Raw genomic sequence first — 12,527 nt, 5'->3', positions numbered from 1 at the left:
GCTTAAATTCCTTGGCCCAGCATGCAACTGTGGAATATGGAGGAGAAGAGTCCCCCAATGTTTCCACCAAGTCGCTGTGTATGTCTTTGGTAGTCATTTTTTTCAAGCAGAGGTATTTGATGACAGCTCTGAGCTCGTTTTTTTCCATTTTGATGTTCACTCCTCGGCAGTTCATATTCAAATGAATGTAGCTCCCGGGAATCGTGGTCTATTTAAGTGATTTTTTTTTCCTGGACTAGTGGGTACCTAAGAGAGAAGAAAACATTTTATTTTAATTTCTGTGTGCAATAGAAATAACCGATTATCATTTCTTTTGGATCGCCCCTCGTACACGCCGACCTGACGACGAAATAAAGTTCTGGACTTCTAGCTCCGACCAGCGATGGCACAGCGGGATCCAGATCGCTGCTGCGTGTCAAACACAACGAGATCACTATCCAGGACGCTGCAACGTCACGGATCGTTGTCGTTCTCGTTGCAAAGTTGCTGAGTGTGACGGTACCTTAAGGCTGGCCAAATAAATAGGTAATTTGCATCGAAGCAAAACAGGGCTCCCTTTTGTCCATATGTTATTAATTGGGCTCATTAAATAAAATTGTTTAAAGATGACTTTTCATCAGTTTTAGCATGTTAAACTGGTCACATCATGGAATAGTGACTGCAGAGCTGAAATGCAAAAGGTGGTTTCATTTTTTAATTTCTTTGTTGTGGAGATATTAGCTTATAAAGTTATAGTTCAACTGGATGTTACCAGGGATTTGTCTCTGGGGGTATGCACTTCTTCCCCTGCATGAGGTTGGCCAATCATAAGCAGACAGTGTCTTGCTGGGGAGAAAAGAACATTCCCTTTTCTCTAATATCATGCATCTACTGTGTAGTGATACAACCGAGTTACAGTTGGGCTCCAAAGTTTACATATCCCAGCAGAATTTTTGCTTTCTTGGCCTTTTTTCAGAGAATATGAATGATATAACACCAAAACCTTTTCTCCACTCATGGTTTGTGGTTGGGTGAAGCCATTTATTGTCAAACTACTGTATTTTCTTTTTTTAAATCATTATGACAACCTGAAACATGCAAGTGACCCTGATCAAAAGTTTACAAACCCTGGTGATTTTGGCCTGATAACATGCATAGAAGTTGACACAAATTTGTTTGAATGGCTATTAAAGGTAACATCCTCACCTTTGATCTGTTTGCTTGTAATCAGTGTGTGTGCATAAAAGATGAGTTTCTTGTATCCAGACAGACTCTTGCATCTTTCATCCAGCCACTGACGTTTCTGGATTGTGAGTCATGGGGGAAAGCAAAAAAATTCTCAACGGATCTACGGGAAAAGGTAGTTGAACTGTATAAAACAGGAATGGGAGACAAAAAGATATCCAAGGAATTGATAATGCCAGTCAGCAGTGTTCAAACTGTGATTAACAAATGGAAAAATCAGGGGCGCTGTAAAACCAAAACCACCATCAGGTAGTCCAACAAAAAATGGCATCCACAACTGCCAGGAAAATTGTTCAGGATGCAAAGAAAAACCCACAAATAACATCAGCTGAAATACAAGGCTCTCTGAAAAATAGCGGTGTGGCTGTTTCAAGATGCACAATAAAGAGGCACTTGAAAAAAAATGGGCTGCATGGTCGAGTCGCCAGAAGAAAGCCATTACTGCGCAAATTCCTTAAAGTATCTCACCTACAATACGCAAAACAGCACAATGACAAGCCTTAAAACATCTGGAACAAGGTAATGTGGAGTGATGAGGCCAAAATTGAACTTTTTGGCCACCACCATAAACATTACATTTGGAGAGAGGACAACAAGGCCTATGATGAAAGGAACACCATTCCTACTGTAAAGCACAGAAGTGGATCACTGATGTTTTGGTGATGTGTGAGCTACAGAGGCACAGGAAATTTGGTCAAAGTTGAAGGAAAAATGAATGAAGCACGTTATCAGCAAATTTGCGCTCATCAGCCCGGAAGCTGCGCATGGGACGTACTTGGATATTCCAACATGACAATGATCCAAAACACAAGGCCAAGTCGACCTGTCATTTACTACAGCAGAACAAAGTGAAGGTTCTGGAATGGCCATCTCAGTCTCTTGGCCTCAATATCATTGCGCCACTCTGAGGAGATCTCAAGAGCATAGTTCATGCTAGAACGCCCAGCCCAACTTGGGTCTCTCCCTAAGGTGGCTAGCACACAGGAATATACAGGAACTGGAGGCTTTTTGCCAAGAAGAGTGAGCAGCCTTACCATCTGAGAAAATCAAGAACCTCATCCACAACTACCACGAAAGACTTCAAGCTGCCATTGATGTTGGAGGTGGCAATACACTGTATTAAGAAATGGGGTATGTATACTTTAGATCAGGGTCGTTTGGATATCTTGGGTTGTCATTATGATTTAAAAAGCAAAAACCGTAGTTTGACAATAAATGGCTTCACCCAACCACTAGCCATGAGTGGAGAAAGGGTTTTTTTTTTTTGTTACCATTCATGGTCTCTGAAAAAAAGCCAAGAAAGCAAAAATTCTGCCGGGGTACGTAAACTTTGGAGCACAACTGTATGTATCATTATAAACACTGCCAGATCTCCTCTCCCCCTCCCCCCACCCTGACTGTCTAGAAGTATTTTTAATTATAAATGACTCTGCTCTGTTTATCTTTACACTTTAGCTGCATAGCTCATTGCCTAGAGAAGGCCATGTTCTTTTCTCACTTATAAGATGCTGTCTGCTTACAATTGGTTAACCTCATTCAGGGGGAAAAAGTATAAGCCCCTCCCCCGAGACTAATCTCTAGTAATGCCAAGTTGACCTATAACCTAAACATTGCAAGCTAATATCACTGCAATGAAGAGAAATAAAAAAATAAAAACTGTTTTGCTCTGCTCTACAGCTGCTATTCCATGATGTGCTCAGTTTAGCATGCTCATACTTGTGAATGGTCTTTTTATTTTAAAAAAAAAAAAACCTCACTAGATTCTCTTGGGGTGTTGACTTTAGGCATTATTGACATGTTATCACCACTCCCTCGATAAGGACCATAAAATTAAATGCTAAATTTCAAAGGCTCATATTTCTAGAACCGTTTAATGCATTACCGCCCAAAAAAACACACCCAAGGGAGCAGCGAGAATAAACGATAAAAATATGTCCACTTTTGAACTTTTACCACTATTTAAAACAGGCAAGCGGCTATGAAGATCCATATTTCCATCATGATTAGACTTTTAAAAATAGTACAGTGGTTCCCCTCTTCTATTATGTTTTTAATGATCATGGGAGAGTATTGAATGTAGAAGTTAGTGAATGTAAATGTAGAGTTTTCAGACTATACATGTGGCGAGGCTTACAATATGTGCCGTGCATAGATGAGATTCCTGCCTATGAACGGTTGACTCTGGTACGTACAAGCAGGCAAGATTGCTGAACCTTCAGTAATGATTATTGATCTGAAGCATGCAAATATTAACCCAGTGTGTTTTTCATCTTTCAGCCATGTCAGGGAATGAAAAGTTTAAATGTTTTCTAGAACGATTGCACCATCGTGGAACTTTTCATAGATGTACGGAGAAGTTGACCAGGTGAATGCCGAGACATTTCGATACAGTGGGCAAATTTTGGACATGTTTAAAAACTTATCAGAGCAGTTTGCTTTGCACAATCCTTTTTTTTTTTTTTTTTTTTTTTTTTTTTTTTTTTTTTTTTGAAAGAACCTTTTAAAGAGGACTTAATGTTTATGGTATAAAGATTTAAAAGGGACAGTAGATGAAAAATTACAAGGCGGCATATCCAGCAGTGACAGTACGCCTAGTGCGCAGATTCGGCACACTCTGGACTCGCGCCTCTAAATGCAATGTGAAGACATCGTTATCAGTCTGGTTATATGCGATCAGACCATATCGTTCCCTGTCGTGATACTAGGCTTGTTTCAATATGGATGCTATTTTTGTGTCTGCATTACAGACTTGTCACACTGTGGAACCACCATTGAACTCGATATTGCTTTACCGCTCAATCTACTAACAGTCATCTGCAATGTTAGTGGTTAAAATGGCTCCTATTTACTCCTATTAAAGGGGTGGTCCAGTTAAAAACAAGGAATTTTCTATCCCCGGGATAGGTGGTAACTTGACGATTGGTGGGTGTCGCATTCACCGGGACCCACACTGATCAGGGATTTTCGATCCTCGTTACAGAATGCCGCAATAGCTCGGCCGCCTGACCACCGCCCCATTCATTTTTTTTTTTTTTTTTTTTTTTTTTTGAAAGAACCTTTTAAAGAGGACTTAATGTTTATGGTATAAAGATTTAAAAGGGACAGTAGATGAAAAATTACAAGGCGGCATATCCAGCAGTGACAGTACGCCTAGTGCGCAGATTCGGCACACTCTGGACTCGCGCCTCTAAATGCAATGTGAAGACATCGTTATCAGTCTGGTTATATGCGATCAGACCATATCGTTCCCTGTCGTGATACTAGGCTTGTTTCAATATGGATGCTATTTTTGTGTCTGCATTACAGACTTGTCACACTGTGGAACCACCATTGAACTCGATATTGCTTTACCGCTCAATCTACTAACAGTCATCTGCAATGTTAGTGGTTAAAATGGCTCCTATTTACTCCTATTAAAGGGGTGGTCCAGTTAAAAACAAGGAATTTTCTATCCCCGGGATAGGTGGTAACTTGACGATTGGTGGGTGTCGCATTCACCGGGACCCACACTGATCAGGGATTTTCGATCCTCGTTACAGAATGCCGCAATAGCTCGGCCGCCTGACCACCGCCCCATTCATTTTTTTTTTTTTTTTTTTAGGCTGTTGGGGGAGAAAAAGGCCGAGCGTACAGAAGGCAGACAATATGTGCACTGCCACTCCATTATGGAGATAAAGGTTTCCACATCTGCCGCTCTATCGATCATTGCCAGTCATGTTGGCTCTCGCGGGCTGACGTCAGTTTTTTCACCTCTCAGGACTCCGTCAGTCTTTTTTTTTATCTGACAGAGAAACATCACATGAAGTCTATGCCCGATATGTTAAGGTACCGTCACACATAACGATAGCGTTAACGATATCATTGCTTTTTGTGACGTAGCAACGATATCGTTAAGGAAATCGTTGTGTGACAGCGACCAACGATCAGGCCCCTGCTGGGAGATCGTTGGTCGCTGAGGAAAGTCCAGAACTTTATTTCGTCGCTGGACTTCCCGCTGACCTCGCTGAATCGGCGTGTGTGACACCGATCCAGCGATGTCTTCACTGGTAACCAGGGTAAACATCGGGTTACTAAGCGCAGGGCCGCGCTTAGTAACCAGATGTTTACCCTGGTTACCAGCGTAAACGTTAATAAAACAAACACTACATACTTCCCTTCTGCTGTCTGTCCCCGGCGCTCTGCTTCCTGCACTGGCTGTGAGCGCCGGTCAGCCGGAAAGCAGAGCGGTGACGTCACCGCTCTGCTTTCCGGCCGCTGTGCTCAGTCAGTGCAGGAAGCAGAGCGCCGGGGACAGACAGCGGAATGTAAGTATGTACTGTTTGTTTTTTTAACGTTTACGCTGGTAACCATGGTAAACATCGGGTTACTAAGCGCGGCCCTGCGCTTAGTAGCCCGATGTTTACCCTGGTTACCGGGGACTTCGGGATCGTTGGTCGCTGGAGAGCTGTCTGTGTGACAGCGACCAAACAGCGACGCTGCAGCGATCGACATCGTTGTCGGTATCGCTGCAGCGTCGCTTAGTGTGACGGTACCTTTAGTCACCAGAGGCTCCAGAAGAGGAGGTGGTAATTGGCTTCTCCTTTGTACTTGGCAAATCAGCCTGGCAGGTGGTTTTGGACAAAAATGAAATGAAAAAAACATGTATACAATGTTTGCCTTTTACATAAACTATAGTTAATGTATACATTTTTTTTTTTCTTTCAAAAGCTCAGAGAAAAATGAAGAACAATTTGAGACTCATCAGGCGGACATTAAGGCTGATATTGTAAAGTAAGTTCTTTTTCTGTTGTGTTTTTTTTTTTTTTTTTTTTTTTTAATTTTCTTTCTCCCCTCCCAGTTTGCTTTTCTACACCAAGCATACAAATTTCTCCCCCAACCACCTCCTCTTGAAATAGCCTTTCATTAGTAGAAATTGTGCCCGGACTCCACTCCCCCCCCCCCCCCCCAGCTCTGTGTTGTAGCCATGTACACCTTATGTTGTAAGAAATATTACTGATGATATTAATCTAAGATGATAAAAATTCTGTACAATAACAATTTCTCCATGTATACGGTTGGTGATGGACAGAAAATTGCACACCAGCAAAAGTGTATAAGAAGTTATATTTGCCCAAAATCAAAGGACCAGTATAAAATCGATAACCTGAATAACAAATGCTGCGGCTAGCACCATTAATATTTCATACAAAGAAATGTATTCCTCGAGCTTACAGCTCAATAATGTCAAAACTACCAGAAAGGAACTCCTCAAATACTTAAGGAATCTGTCTGCAGGTTTTTGCTATGTAATCTGAGGACAGTATGAGGTAGGAGTGAGGCTATGTGCACACATTGCAGATTGGTGTGAAGATTTTTCTGCACTGTTTTTGCAAAATCCGAAGGTAAACCGCACTGCGGATTACCCGCTGTTTTTGTGTGGATTCCACCTGCAGTTTTACACCTGCGGATTTCTATTATGGAGCAGGTGTAAACCGCTGCGGAATCCACACAAAGAATTGACATGCTGCGGAATAAACACCGCTGCGTTTCCGCTCGTTTTTTTCCGCAGCATGTGCACTGCAGACTTTGTTTTCCATACGTTTACATCAGGGGTGTCAAACTGCATTCCTCGAGGGCCGCAAACCATGCGTGTTTTCAAGATTTCCTTAGCTTTGCACAAAGTGCTGTAATCATTGTGTTTAGGTGATTAAATTATCACCTGTGCAGTACAATGAAATCCTGAAAACATGACCTGTTTGCAGCCCTTGAGGAATGCAGTTTGACACCCCTGGTTTACATGGTACTGTACAACACATGGAAACCGGCTGCAGATCCGCAGCAAAATCCGCAACGTGTGCACATAGCCTTAAAACGCAATACTCAACGATGTGTCACTTATCAAGCTGTGTGCTGTTGTTTTATCACTAGGTCATTATAATTGCTGTGACTTTCTGTCGATAGACAATATAAATACAGAGCCTGATGTGGGTGGGGGCAGCTGCATGCCAACAGAATGGGCACTAATATGCACGCAACCTGGCTTGCATCGCCCCCCCTGCAATGCGGCTGTGGTGTACTGATGTGTTGCCATGGCAGTCAAGGGTCTGCTGAGTGCACCAGTCACCACCATCTTGTTTCTCCTTTGAAGGTCAGCCACGGGCATGATTGTGCCTATGTATAGCAATACAGTGGTATTGAAAATGCAAGAAAAAAGAGCAACATTTATCCCCTAAAAATATCAAGTTTATTACAAAGATAATACACTGAAAATTAAATCGCAGAATTCACATAAAATGATAAAGTGGATAGATGATTTACACAGATGTAAAGCATATTGGCCCCAGAAATTTGTGGTGGGTGGGAGCAAAAAGTAGCAGCAAGTATTTATAAAGTGCTAGTGCTCATGCAGTCATTGTTCCCAGGTTACAAAAAATGCCAATCCATAGACCATTTGCTGAGGATGCATGCCAGGAAAATATATTCACTAGCTAAATAATATGTATACCACTTTAAGGGAAAGCTGTGAAGATAAAGCAAAATTCTGCTTTTACCCATTGCATCGTCCTGGGACCAGATGCTACCAGCCCCAACGCGTGTTTTGTGTGATCTTCCTCTGGGGCTGCGGCTAACTGTGTGTTCTTATGGCTCTTATATTGGGATTACAACCAATGTGTTTAAATCGGCGCATGCGTGGTGACCATTTGTTACACCACATCGGTCTCATCCCAAGTGCGGCCGGGCTTAGGAAATCCCCCAGCCTGCACTAGGGATGCCGAGGCCTTCGGCGATGCTCCGTTCAGCAGCACCCACCAGGCACGCGCACTCACATGAAAGACACCATCTAAAATTCTGGCATAAACAGAGGTGGACATTTTAAAATAGGGCAGTTCCTCAAGCACCCATCTCGTCCCGTAGTAAGTAAAAAAAAAAAGTGACAAAAATATTTTTTTTAAAAAAGGGCAGTCACATGCCCAGCATGTCGCCATCATTCTGTGTGTCTCTCAAAAATGTAGGCTAGGTATTGATGTAATGGAGGATTTACTCCACCCGCCCACACTTGGGTTGGAACCAGATGTGTTGTAACCACCGGGGCGCCGGTCATCACGCATGCGCCGATTTAAACACATCGGTTGTAATCCCTATATAGAAGCCATAAGAACACAGTTAGCCGCAGCCCCCTGAGGAAGCCCACGCGAAACACGTGTTGGGGCTGATAGCATCTGGTCCCAGGTGGATACAATGGGTAAGAGCAGAATTTAGCAACATCCTCCAGCATGACCAGTTTGACAGTGGGTCAGTAATAGTGTGAGGAGCATTTCCTTGGAGGGCAGCACAGCCCTCCATGTACTAGGCAGGTGTGATTGCCATTAGGTACCGGGATGAGATCTTCAGACCCCTTGTGAGACCATTTGCAGGTGCAGTGCACCCTGGGTTCCTTCTGATGAATAATAATTCTAGGCCTCATGTAGTTGAAATGTCCGCAGTTCCTGCAAGATGAAGGCATTGATGCTATGGACTGGCCTACTCATTCCCCAGACATGAATCCAATCAAGCACATCTGGGACATCAGGTCTCGTTCCATCCACTAACCCCGCGTTGCACCACATACTTACCAGGAGTTGGCTGATGCTTTAATCCAGGTCTGGGAGGAGATCTCTCAGGAGACCATCCGCCTCCACGTCAGGAGCATGCCCAGGCGTTATACAGTAGGGAGGTCATACAGGCACGTGGAGGCCACACACACTACTGAGTATCATTTCCTTGCTTTGAGGCATTTTCACTGAAGTTGGATCAGCCTGTAATTTGATTTTCCACTTTGATTTTGAGTATCATTCCAAATCCAGCCCTCCATGGGATATTTACATTGCTCATTTTATGTGTTATTGCTCTCCAGACATTCCACTATAATGAATAAAGATTTGCAACTGGAATATTTCATTCCGTGATATCTAAGATGTGGTATTTTAGTATTCATATTTTTATTTTTTTGAGCAGCGTATTTTATGGCTGTATTATCTGACATCATGGCTGGTGGTCTCCCCTGGGAGCAAGTCAACCTGCCTGCAGTACTCACAACAGACCCTGCTCTCAGTAGTCGCAGCAACCCTACTTTCTGTAGTTGGAGAAAACCCAGCCGCTAAATGCAGGACTGGCCAGTAGCAAAAAAAAACAATTCCGTGTGTATCAGGAATTTGTGTAAAAATCCTCTGACATCTACTTGAGGAAAGAATAGCAAAGCAGTCAGGATAATTGTTTTTTTTTTCTTTGCTGCAATGGATCTAAGAAGGAAAACTTCAAAGTCTTTCCAATGTAATTAATGGAATTCGAGGAAACTCTGCTGAATGTAACAACATTAAGAAACCCATGAGCGCACCAGGGTAGGCAGCAACAGCAAGTGCTTCACGGGAAATAGAACTGGAATAGTCAATTAATTGGCCATCTTCACTAAACCTTTACAGCATAGCTGAGTGACCTCATGCACTGTGGCCGTCACTGTATTTCATCCCCTCGGTACTTGGCAAGTCAGTGACTGCATTGCCGATTGTAGCCTCTCCTTGCCTAACAGCATATCCATAGCGGCAGACAATGACAGGTAGCGCAGTCTGCCTATAAACACAGATAACTTCTTTTGAAGTCGCGTTCTTTTGATCAAGCCGGTAATTCCTGTTGATGTGACATTTAATATCGACTCCTAGCTAAACCTTCTGTATTCTCAGGTTCACTACAGAGTCCAGTCGCTGGGTAGAGCTCCTCGAAAATTACAAAGCGAAAGCTGTCATCTTATCCAGGTAAAGTAGCATCGAGAAGTGTACAAGGCATATCTTGTTTCTTTTGTCCAACACAAAGTAGGCTTTAATCCTCTTGTCTGCTTAAGGCTTGTGTGATGTCTCATTGTTTTTTCTTAATTATGCCAGACGTAAATTGTGTAGGCCCAGAATCATAAACTGTTGCCTGAAGTATTGACTCTTTTTGTAGGTCAAATATTAACCCCTAATATAATCTCCTACAGTTTATCTTCTGTTATCTTTGTAAAACAGTAAAGGTACCTTCACACTCAGCAACTTTGCAACGAGAACGACAACGATCCGTGACTTTGTAGCGTCCTGGATAGCGATCTCGTTGTGTTTGACACGCAGCAGTGATCAGGATCCCGCTGTGATACCGCTGGTCGGAGCTAGAAGTCCAGAACTTTATTTCGTCGTCAGGTCGGCGTGTATCGTCATGTTTGACAGCAAAAGCAACGATGCCAGCAATGTTTTTACATGGAGCTAACAACCAGCGAGAACGATAAGTGAGTCGCCGTTACGTCACTGGATCTCTCCTGCATCGTACTGGTGTTGCTGTGTTTGACGTCTCTACAGCGACCTAAACAGCGATGCTGCAGCGATCGGCTCGTTGTCTATATCGCTGCAGCGTCACTGAGTGTGACGGTACCTTAAGACATGGCCAATGAACAATTATGTTTGCTGATATGCTAATAATTATGCATTGTGTTATGGAGCCAGTTTGACTTTGAAAGCAGAGAGGGAAAACCATGGAAATAGTTTAAATAATCAAGTAATGCTACTTGATCTAATCACAATTCTTCCCCTTATCTGTGATGCTAGACTGAAGGACACTTGCTAAATCTAAAAATAGGTTACATGCCTCTATATAAAGAGACTTTCTCCTACGCCTCATTGGGGGACACAGGACCATGGGTGTTCTGCTGCTGCCACTAGGAGGACACCAAGTTAACACAGAAAGATAACTCCTCCCTTGCAGTATACACCCTCTCACTGGGCAATACTCAACCAGTTCTTGCTTGGTATCTGTAGGAGGCACTTGGGTCTGGTTTTCAGATCCCAACGTTTTTATTTTATTTTTTACTTTTCTGTAAATTTTTATTTTTTAATTAACGGAGTGAAGGGGGTGACGGATTCCTTTTCTAGGGTCTGCTCTCCCCCGAACCATCAACAGGTGAGAACGCGGAGTATACCTCCCCGTACCCTCTCCTGTCACGACTGGGGCACGCCTTTCATGGTCCCGATCTCCCCCCTGCATGATAGTGAGAACATAGAGTCTGACTCTTATGTCCCTCTCCTGGGCCCAACTACACTCATAAGGCCCCCACCTTATGGCGTGCCCCATGAGAGCTGATGAAGATGGATGGATGTACCTTTTTTTTCTCCATCCCCCGATGGAAGAAGAAGGGATTCGTCTCATACCGCTGTGAAGGAGGCGCTGCGCCCTCGGTACTGCTTGCAGGCTGTGAGTATCCCCTTCCTCGCAATTCCTGCGTCGGAAGGTGCGGTCCTGGTCTCTGGGGAGAGGAACATTGGCCGGCTGCCAGCAGCGGTCACCCAACACTCCGTCGCGGCCGCCGGCGTGCATCGCCGGCAGGCTTCAGAAATTTAGCCCCCGACTTTCAGCCGGACTAGGCTGCAATCTATTACTCTGCCCACGCTGGAGCTCCGCCCACCATCTCAGCGCTTCTCATTTAGAACGAGAAGCACCCTGCAAATCTCGGGTGCCATCTTGCTACACTCTGCTGTGGGGAATCACGACGCAAACGCTGACAGCCCCAGTTAAGACGGGACTTCAACTTCTCATTGCTGTCCTATTCTCCCTGGTGACACAGACACATGACGTGGTAAGCTCTACCACAAAAGCTTAACCCCCTTCTCTGCAGTCTGCCCGGCCCTATAGCGCGTACTCTGCCTATCTGGCCCCTTATCTCTAAGACCATGTCTCAACCTAAAGAAGCCAAGAAGGCTAACAAAAAGCACACAGTGTTTTTCACTTCATGTGCCACTTGCATTACTGCCTTGCCCCGAGCTTGCACTACCCCGTCATGTGCGGATTGTGATCAGACCTGTGTGCATCCGCCGCCGCCAACGCCGTCTCTGACCCTGCGGAGCCTAGTCCCCCTGAGTGGGTCGCTTCCCTCTCACGTTCTATGGATTCCCTGGCCAAGGCAATAGATTCCCTCCGGGGTCCCTCTTTAAGCCAGACTACCGCAGAGGACTCTGACGAAGGTACGGACCTGTCCACCAGCAGGTGGCGTACCCTGTCAGTAAAGACTAAGGGTTCCAGAAAACTGACTCATGTCGCGTCCCCTGACCATGGCCGTGCTTGTCCTTCAGCTTCCGCAAGCTCAATTTCTTGTTCCCCTTCTCCCGAGAACCCCAATGCACAGGACTCTGAATACGAGTCTGATGCATCTTTTAGTTCAGGACTCCTCAACTTCTCAGAGACCCTTGATTCTCTTTTTGAAGCGGTCAACAAGACCCTGAAGATGGAAGAGGAGTCCGTATCCACTCAAGAACATGTAGTGTCTTTTA

The 12,527-nt window shown here is 44.2% G+C and overlaps 1 protein-coding gene across 1 annotated transcript in view; it reads left to right on the top strand.

Moving 5' to 3' along the window:
• The window catches only part of DSN1 (DSN1 component of MIS12 kinetochore complex), a 69,996-nt gene that overhangs the window by 33,555 nt on the left and 23,914 nt on the right, over positions 1-12,527 (top strand). The window contains exons 5-7 of the mRNA XM_069767047.1: positions 3,502-3,589; positions 5,932-5,994; positions 9,921-9,992. Coding sequence (XP_069623148.1) covers positions 3,502-3,589; positions 5,932-5,994; positions 9,921-9,992 — 223 coding nt within the window. The remainder of the gene's footprint in view (positions 1-3,501; positions 3,590-5,931; positions 5,995-9,920; positions 9,993-12,527) is intronic.

Source organism: Ranitomeya imitator, chromosome 4 (genome assembly GCF_032444005.1).
Source record: "Ranitomeya imitator isolate aRanImi1 chromosome 4, aRanImi1.pri, whole genome shotgun sequence".
Lineage (NCBI taxonomy): Eukaryota > Metazoa > Chordata > Amphibia > Anura > Dendrobatidae > Ranitomeya > Ranitomeya imitator.
This window is presented reverse-complemented; position numbering and strand designations above follow the sequence as displayed.